Raw genomic sequence first — 9,883 nt, 5'->3', positions numbered from 1 at the left:
CGAGATCCAATCCTACCTTCCCTTGATTTTTTTTTTTTTTAAATAAATTTTTTTTACCATTTTAAGTATTTTACCCTTTACCAATTTACCATTTACCATTTTGTGTTAGTGACTTATGACTAATATTTTGAAGTTTTTATAACTTTTGAACGAAAAATTGAATGTTTGAAATATTTTTCATGTTTTAAAATTATAAATTAAATTTATGTTTTATTTTGTGGGATCTTAGGATCTCAATCCTGATCTTAGAAACTCAAAAACGATCATACGTAGGATCCCGATCTTAACAACTTTGGCTTAAACCTTCTTGGTTCTGCAGCTCAACCACTAGGCTTCTATCGGAGGGGCAACATGACAACATACATAACCGTATCAACTAATATTTATCTCAATCTATTTTATATATTAGGAAAAGAGTTCCACAAAATAAACATGATAATTTTTTTTATTGGAAACTAAACACAAATGTCAACAAATGGCATTCTTCTATTAGCTCCCACCTACATTCTTCGAAATGGACACCCACTAGCCCCAAAGATACAACACATGTGGTTCTAGGATGGCATATGTGCATAATATATCAAGGGTTCAAATCTTAACAACCGCAATGTGGATTTGGGCTACTTACGAGCAACATGTTGCATTTACCTGATTTACATGATGCTAATGTGGGTCACCTCAAAAGAAACTTTGAGTTACATTTCGGAACTAAAGGAACTCTTACTATTTATATGTATGCCTTCCTAACAAAAGAATCCACCTTTAAATTTTTTTATTTTTAATTGAAATATTTTGACTTAAACGCATGAACATTGAAATGTTTGATTATTCATCAGAAAGGGCCATGATGTAAAGCCATAACAATGGCAAAATGTGCAACTTTAACAGGAAAAGAGGAAGGGTTATTTCTTTTTTACTTGATGAGTTTAATGTGTTAACAAAAATAGGAAGGGTTATTTTGAGTGAAAACTTGGATTTATGTAGTAAGGGTAAGACACTAACCCTTTAATCATTTGTCCTTAATCTTTTTTCCTCCCAACTTCTCTCATGTTAAAATTGGTGTTTTGTAAAAAAAATGATGTGTATTATGAAAATTATTTGTTAAAATGTAAGAGTAAAACGGTCAATGTACCCATACACATACAGGACTTAATGAAAAGAAAACAAAAAAACAGCCACCAACTGTCATATTTTTTTAGCTTGAAGGAGGATTTGGGTATAGAAATACTTTTATGAATATATAATACTGTTACTCTATAAAAAATGGCATTTTTTTTGTTATCTAGTAAGAAAAAAGTCATCAACCATCAACATATTTTACCTTTTATGCTGCCCGCCTGCCCGGGGATAGATAAATGATTGCCCAAATTCCAAGACACCTCAGTTCTTCAGTTCTTGTTCATTTCCTGAAAACATAACCTCAAAAAAAAAAAAAAAAAATCTACCTAAAAATTGGCAAGTTGAGATTTTGTAATCATATAAGGTTGAAAAATTAGCAAATAAAGTGTGCACCAAACATTTTAAAAAACCAGTCATGGGTTTTACTACATTTTTAAAACAAGACCATTAAACCAAGTAAAACTAAAGAAAATACAGTTTTTTTTTATTCTGCTCTATAGGCAAATGATGACTCTTTTGCTACATATATAATAAAGACTTCTTTTGCATGACTGGCTGCAACTTCAGAAGAATCACCAGACTCCAAAACTAAAAGATTGATGCATCATCTGCACAATGAATTGTAAAAAATCATAAAAACTTGATTTCAAATTTTAAATAACTTTGAACTTGTCATATATGTAATGTAACCCCTGAAATTTTAAAAAGGTAAGTAACAAGATTCTCCAAATATAATCATAACCAACAAGTGTAAATATGTGTGTATATTTAATTTGAAAACAAATATAATTCGATGACATAATAAGCAATTTTAAAGACAATTGACCAAATGCCCTTACATAATGTGTGTGTATATATTCAGTAGCTCAAGTTATTGCAACAAAATTTATAAAAAATAAGAGAATAAAAGTGTAAGGTTTATGATGTATGCAAATTATGAGATCATATCATGCAACTATGCAAGATTCAAGTGCATGCTATATCCTTTACTTTAAAGTGATCTCAGGTGAAGTGTGGATTCGCACAAATATATAGTTAGTCACCTATTTACCACGTCAGCCAATTCTCATCAGTAAAACAGGAAACATACAGTCTAATTTGACAAACAACAGAATTTGTAAGCATACTAGTATTTCAGGAAAAAAATATAACCTTTTACTCACCTAGTGACCATGACCCATGTAAGATGCACCACCTTGTTGTGGCCTACTGCCGCCTTGACCCATCTGTTGATTGGGATACCCACCTTGCTGTTGATAGCTTGCAGCTCCCTGATTCACATATCCAGAATTGTTGACATGTGGCATACCCTGTGGATTTGCAGGGGCGCCAAGTCCTCCTAGAAGATTAGTAATTCCCAATCCAGCTCCCTGAGAGGTAAGAAGTGCAGTCAACGCCTGCCCCAAAGCAGGAGTCAATGCAGGCGGAGGAACTGGTGGAGTGAACCCCATAGTGGGTCCAGAAGGAGCCATCAAATGACCTTGTCCTGCTCCTGCACCACCTCCTCCCATGGAAAACTTGGCCTTTTTTGAAGGATGGTGATGATGACCACCATACTGATTATGATGTTGATGATGATGCTGGTGTTGCTGTGGATGGAAACCTTTCCCCATTTTCACACCATCAACAGCTTTCTGGCAATTCAAAATATGTCCTTCAAAGTTCTTGTGTGGCTCTTCAAGAGCTTTTTTTGCACTTTCGATGCTCTTATACACAAACAGTGCAAAACCTCTAGGCTTTCCAGTCTGCTTGTCTAATCCCAATGGCCCATCTTCAATCTCCCCAAATTTCGAAAAGAATTCTAGAAGTTTTTGAGGATCAATCTCAGCTGATACATTGCTCACGAATATCTTCCTCTGTGTGTATTCAGACACTGGAGGGGCGGTTGGTGGAGGCGCTGGGACTGGTCCGGCAGAAGCAAGCTGACAGGAGGTAATGCGATTCCCTATCTTCTTCTGAGGTTCTTTCAAAGCTTTTCGAGCACCACTTCTGTGCTTGAAGAGGATAAATCCGTATCCTTTTGATTTTCCAGAGACCTTGTCTACCACAGCCTTACAATCCTCAATCTCGCCGTACTTCTTGTACTCGCTAATTAGGGTTTCCGTGGTCGTATCCCATCCTAGACCATGAACGAATATCTTCCTGTGAGCAGGGTCTGCATCGGCAATCTTCTCGACACTTTCGACAATGTCAGGGTACTTGGAAACAGCCTCCTTCAAGAGTAAAACGAGTTGTTCCTTGGCAAACGGCTCGAGAAGCTTCTCGACAGGCTCGTCCGACAAATCTTCTGTTACCTGTCCGCCTCCGCCGTTCGTTTCAACCTTAACTTCTTTCACCTCGTTTCCCGTCGTTTGTTCATCTCCTTCTCCTTCTTCTTCTTCTTCTTCTTCTTCTTCTTCGTCTTCCTCTTCATCCTCATCGACATCGACTTCTTCTACTTCTTGAAGATCTTCCTCTCCTTGTTCATCGTTTTCTTTATTCTCGTCCAAATTTTGAGGTTGTTCGTTTCCATGCTCTAGCTCCTCCTTTACAACAGCATCACTGACGGCTGGATCCTCAACCGGCACTTGTTCTTGTGAAGATTGTGAAGAACGAGACTTTCGCTTCTTGCCCATGGCTGATTTAGGGTTTCTTTCAGGTTTGGTGTAGGGAAGGGCTTCGAGAAAATTGTATCTTTGTTTCTTACAGTATCTCGTATGGTATGCGAGGGCTTTAATTTGTTTCCGTGTAGACATTTCGACTTTACTAATTAAACTAAAAATAAATTATATGATTGGTCCCATGTGGTCTGGGATAGTTTACGCTATTGGTTCTTATTTTTTTGTTTGAATTCGGATCGTGTTTAGGGACGTTAAAAAGTTTTGTGAGACCCCGAATCTGTGGGGCCCAAATTCTATATGGGGATATTAGTTAAAAAACATTGGGGGCGGAAGAGGGAGCGGGGGCAAGTTTAACCTCTGTTTTAATTTCGGGGATGGGCAGTCCCGTCCCGAACCTCCATGGGGCTTCGTTAATATATTATATATATTTATATATAATCATTATATAAATATAATAAATAATAGTAATGATTTGAACTTTCAAAATTTAACAAAAAAATCATGTTTTCAAGTTTTTAGTATAACATTTTTGAGATGTTATAATATTTTTGTTTTTTACATGTACATTTATTATGTTATAAATAGCTATTTTTAACCTAAAAATTAGCTTTTTTAAACCCACAAAACTTACTTTAGCCCACTAAAAAAATATCTTAAAATCAATCAGGGGCGGGGGAACGGGGGGTAATCCAGAAATTTGGGGGCGGGGGAATGGGAAAATTTTGGGGGTGGGGGCAGGGATGCAACCCCGTCCCATTTTCTCCCGTTGACATCCCTAACGGTGTTTACTAAATGTTTTTCGTTCGTCTTTGGTCTCTATGACTTATAACAAAAAAAACTATTTTCCTTTATTTGTTTCTTTTTTAATTTTTTTGGGAAATGGCTTAAAAAGAAAGGTAAGGAAGTTTGAAAATGTACAAAAAAAATTATTGTCTTTTTTTAAATACACGAAATACCATTGAAGTATACTTTTTGTATACGGAATATCAACAAAATACACATGTGTTCAAATAAAACATTGTGGTAACCGATTAGCTCAGGTAAACGAAAGAATAGCTTAAAAGGTAACGAAGTTTCCAAAATATTCAAAAAATACTATTGTTTTTAGTACAAAAAATATCATTGAATTATATCATTTATACACAGAGTACCAACAAAGTACACATTTTAGTACAAAACATACCACTAAAGTTTCCAAAATGTTCAAAAAATATCATTGTTGTTTTTTCAGAGCACTTTTGTTAACTTCATTGTTTTCAGATTATATAGAACACGGTCATCGGAGGTTATTCGCCGTCGTACCAGTTATGTACTATCTTTCATTCCCTCACTCGATCAGTTTGTATCTAAAGACAATCATAGAAAAACATATAACTAAAAATCCATCAATTAGGATGCAATTCATTTAAGCGTTCTAACACATATGCTTCTCTCTTTACTTTAACTACAAATCGTCATCAAATCAGCCACGTGACGTTGGGTGTTCATGTCCAATCATCTCTCACTGGTCCCGGAGAATTAAATGTAACTCCTACTCTCTACATCCATATTTAGGAATTCTCATGACATAACGCCGCACTCATTTCTCCTTTGTGTCTCTCTTATGCCACAACACTAATGAACGGCTAACATTGATGTATAATATATGTATCTATATAACGTATATATGTTTTAGGTTTAAGGCATATAATGCGATCGGGAAGAAAGAATATTTAACTAAAGTGATTACTCACTTACTTCTCATGTTACCATAAGAATGATCGAGTGAGGGAATGAAAGAGATTGCACAACTGTTGTGAACTGATATGACAATGTATGATCTCTGATGATTGTGTTCTATATAATCCGACAACAACGAAGTTAACAAAAAGTGTGGTATGTTTTGAACATTTTGGAAACTTCGTTACGCTTTTAACTCATTTTTCCATTTACTTGAAGTACCTGGTTACCACAATATTTTATTTGAACACATGTGTACTTCGATGGTATTATGTGTACAAATAGTATACTTTAACGGTATTTTTTGTACTAAAAAAACAACAATAGTATTTTTTTTTTGAACATTTTGGAAAGTGGGTAACCTGTGGTTAACTACAATAGCTGGTTCAATGGTATTTTGTGTACTAAAAAATAGACAATGGTCTTTTTGTATATTTTTGGAACTTCATTACCTTTTTAAGTCATTTTCCCTTTTTATTATTTATTATCATTTTTAAATTAAAAAAGTAAAGAAACCCCCCCCCCCCCTCAAGTTAATGTTAAACTACATCTAATAAATAAATAAATAAATGTTCACCATCCTTATTCCTTCCTTCGTCCCCATTTCTATACCTCAATCTCGTCGGCAAATCCATAGAGTTGTTGTTGGAACATTCGGTCAAGTGGTTTTTTCTCCTCCGTCTTCGGTGTTCCCCCTCTCCGTCTCTGTCCTTTTCTCGCCAGAAAAACTCGACCACGAAGCCTCCTCATCTTCGCCTCTCCCACTCTCCTACTAGAGCTCTCCATCCTTTACTCATCGGAAAAACACGAACCTGGAAGTCTGTAACATCCGGATTCCCAGGTATCTTATTTTAATTATTTATCTTGAGTTTTATGGAGGGACTCGGCGAGTAGACGCTCAGACTCGCCGAGTAGGATCGCAAATTCCTGTCTGGATTAATGACCGGACTCGACGAGTCGATGCGTGGACTCGGCGAGTCCGCGCTGTAAAGTGAAACCCTAAATCTCAAGGCTTGAGCCCTATTTAAAGGCCCTTATGGCTGTCATTTGCGGCCACTACTCCGCTGTGAAAACCCTAGAGAGCAAAGAGAGCTTATAGAGCAATTTGGAGGCTAATTCTTCATCCTTTGGTGTAATCTTGCAAGAAGGAGTGGGAAAATCCAAGCTAGATCGATTGTGGAGCTTGGATCTGTGTTGTTCACACTGAGATTCACGTTTTGAGGTACAAGTTCCTTCCTATTTCGTGTATTTGATAGATTCCTTGAATCTAGGGTTTTCTTTGCACAATTTTGAGTTAGATTGTGAAGCATATGAGGTCCCTTTGGGTATAGATGATAGATCTGGACCTTGAGAGGTCCAAAAGGTCCCAAGCTTCCAGCTTTATGAGGTTTCATGGGAGCCTTGAGAGTAGAACCCCATTTTAAAGGTTATTTCTCCATTTTTTGTCTTATAAGCATTGCATGAACATAAAGTTTGAACCTTTACGTGACTTTCGAGTGTTAGAAGGTTAAATCTACTGGTTGGTGAAGCAGATCTGACCTTAAAAGATCGTTTGAGTGTTTTCATGGGAGGAACTCGCCGAGTCCATAAGGGACTCGACGAGTCGAGTCGGGTTGCCCCGCGATTCGCGACCTGTGATAACTCGTTGAGTGTAGGGTTGACTCAACGAGTCGAGTGAGGATCAGGGGCGAAGAGGACATGCATGGACTCGCCGAGTCACACGAGTGCACTCGACGAGTCTGGTTAAAGTTTGACCGTTGACTTTTGTTGACTTTTAGGGTTTGGTCAACAATTGGACTTGTGGACCATTTGAAGGGTAAAATGGTCTTTTAGCCTTCTTAGAGGACATGGAAGAGACTAGTCTAGCCTGGAGAGCCGTTATTGATTTGAGATAATTGTTTATGTGTTTAGGCGGAGGCTAGATCAGTGTATACGTGTGCGAGATTATCTGAGATAGCCGAGGTGAGTCTTCTCACTATACTGTACCTGGAAGGGTACCTATGACCAGAAGGTCTTATATGCTATGAGATGTGTGTGCTATATGTTGATATGCTGATATGTATGTGTTATGTATGCTATATATGATAAGGACCGGAAGGTCAAGATGATATGGACCGGAAGGTCAAGAGGACATGGACCGAAAGGTCAGGAGGTTACGGACCGGAAGGTCGATACAGGTAGGACCGGAAGGTCTACCGGGAATTGGGACGGAAGTCCCCTGAGACACTTGGACCGGAAGGTCCACAGAGTTATGGCCTGGAAAGGCGTATGTGTTGTATGTGGTATTTTGGGGAACTCACTAAGCATTTATGCTTACAGTTGTTGTGTTGGGTGTTTCAGGTACTAGCGAGGACCGTGGAAAGGCGCCGGCATGATCCGTACACACTGAGAGGATTTATGTATTTGAGATCTTTTGAGATTCTGGGATTTGTTTGTTATGATGACATTAGATACAGTTTGTTTGATATTGTTTTGATGATTGAAAATATGATTTAAAAATGAAAAATTGTTTTGAAAATTTACGTCGTTACAAGTTGGTATCAGAGCCTTGGTTTGAGGGATTCGGGTGCAACTTCGGATGTATCTGAACTCAAACTGAGGATTTGAGAAAGTTTTCATAAAATAAACAATTTTTCCAAGAGAGTAAAAGATTTTGAGAAATGCAGAACGGAGCAGTGTGTACGATCAGCCAGCGCCCGAACGATGATTTCCCAAAATACCCTTACATTATGTGTTATGAGATATGATATGATATGATATGCATGCTAGAGTAGGCTAGGTATTCATATTAGGACTAGAGTGGCCTGATTTGTGATGCCTTAGCCTAGGAAGATTTATGCTGCTATTAGATGCTTGAGAGTGAGTAGGTAGCAGTGAGGAGCTTATGAGAGGTCTACCGAAGGGTAGCCTATGCTAGCGAGATGTAGAGTACTTGTGATCTGGGATCCAAGTAGGAGGACTTGGGGTGAATACTGATGCGGTGTGGACGGTAGTATAAGGGCCCGTACTACCGAAGACACCGTATCAGTGCGCAGTCCAAGTAAGAATCCTTAGGGTACTAGGGAACAAGTAGGGTTGTGTTATCGAGTGCGAGTATGCTCGAGTGGATCTCTGATATTTTATGTTGTATTTCAGAGGGACATCATGGTTGGGACACGCCACGTACCTGAGAGCAGTGGTGTTAGTGATGAGGAGATCCGCAGGTTGATTCATGAGGAGGTGGCTGCTGCCATCCGAGCCGAGATTCCGGAGATGTTTGGGTCTATCAAGACCACATTGATTGAGACTTTTGATGAGCGGTACGCAGCAGTGACTGAGGCTGCGGCTGCTGCAGCTACTGCAGCTGTGGCTGCTGCCAGGCCTCAGGGAGGTGACTCGTTGTTGTTTCGGGAGTTCAGCAACACGAAGCCACCAGAGTTTGATGGGACGCAGGACCCGATCGCTGCGATGAGATGGATTTCTGATATCGAGGGATGCTTCTACACGTGTTCATGTCCGGAGCATCTGAGGGTACGGTTCGCGCTGAACCAGCTTCGCTTGGGAGCGAAGGACTGGTGGAAGTTCATGACGGCGAGCTTCACTCTTGCAGAGATTTCAGAGGTGACCTGGGAGAGGTTCACCACCATGTTCAGAGACGAGTATGTTCCCCCAGTGGAGAGGGAACGGTTGGCTCAGGAGTTCTTGACCCTCAAGCAGGGTACTGATTCTGTTACTGTGGTTACCAGAAAGTTTCATGAGAGGGCGATGTTCCGCCCTGAGCAGGTGTCTACTGAGCAGGCACACATAAGCCGATATTTGGGCATTCTGAGGAGGGATATTCGGGAGTTCGTATCGAGCTCGACTTACCGGACATTTACCGAGCTCCAGGCAAATGCCCGGAAGAGGGAGATTGAGTTGGAGACTCAGGCCAGGGAGGAGGCCGAGTCTCGGGGGATGGATCGGCGGCCGGCACAGTCTCAGCCGGCAGCCAAGCGGGCAAAGCCCGCCGATTCGAGATCTGGAGGCCAGAAGGGCCGCACTTGCGGAAAGTGCGGCAAGGGACATGAGGGGGTTTGTCGATCGGGTGCTTGCTACAAATGTGGAAAGGAGGGGCATATAGCCAAGGATTGCCCCAAGGGATTCATGGTTTGCTTTCATTGCGACCAAACGGGCCATCGGAAGGCCGAGTGTCCGCAGCTGCGGGGGACATCACAGGGAGCACAGCAGGGATCTGCCCCTGCCGTCGTGCGAGCTACTGAGGTTCGGCCGGTAAAGGCCGAGGCACCGAAGGCTCGCGGGAGAGCCTTCCAGTTGACAGCGGAGGAGGTCCGCGCAGCGCCCGATGTCATGGCTGGTATGTATTCTTTCATTTATTTATGTTGAGTTTGAGGTGTTGTGCTTATTTTATGATATGCGTAGGTACTTTTCTTGTGAATTATGTACCTGCTTTGGTGTTATTTGACTCG

The 9,883-nt window shown here is 40.2% G+C and overlaps 1 protein-coding gene across 5 annotated transcripts; it reads right to left on the bottom strand.

Annotated features, from left to right (window-relative positions):
* Positions 1-372: 372 nt before the first annotated feature.
* Positions 373-3,883, bottom strand: LOC145159420 (UBP1-associated protein 2B-like). Of its 5 annotated transcripts, none has more exons than XR_013737687.1 (3): positions 2,283-3,883; positions 1,322-1,419; positions 373-648 (listed from the first exon to the last, which is right to left on the bottom strand). XR_013737687.1 is itself a non-coding variant. In XM_079078405.1 (2 exons), exon 1 carries the CDS (start codon positions 3,852-3,854, stop codon positions 2,283-2,285), a length of 1,572 nt encoding a protein of 523 aa, XP_078934531.1. In that variant the 5' UTR covers positions 3,855-3,883; the 3' UTR covers positions 373-1,419. The 5 variants fall into 5 exon arrangements, 3 of the variants coding, with proteins under 3 accessions (XP_078934531.1, XP_078934532.1, XP_078934530.1); XR_013737688.1 differs by having other exon boundaries at positions 1,322-1,406; XM_079078405.1 differs by having other exon boundaries at positions 373-1,419.
* Positions 3,884-9,883: the final 6,000 nt, after the last annotated feature.

Source organism: Lactuca virosa, chromosome 2, assembly GCF_052849685.1.
Source record: "Lactuca virosa cultivar CGN04683 chromosome 2, Lactuca_virosa_CGN04683_v6, whole genome shotgun sequence".
In the NCBI taxonomy this organism is placed as follows: Eukaryota; Viridiplantae; Streptophyta; class Magnoliopsida; order Asterales; family Asteraceae; genus Lactuca; species Lactuca virosa.
The sequence above is the reverse complement of the archived record's forward strand: the minus strand, read 5'-3'. Positions and strand labels throughout refer to the sequence as shown.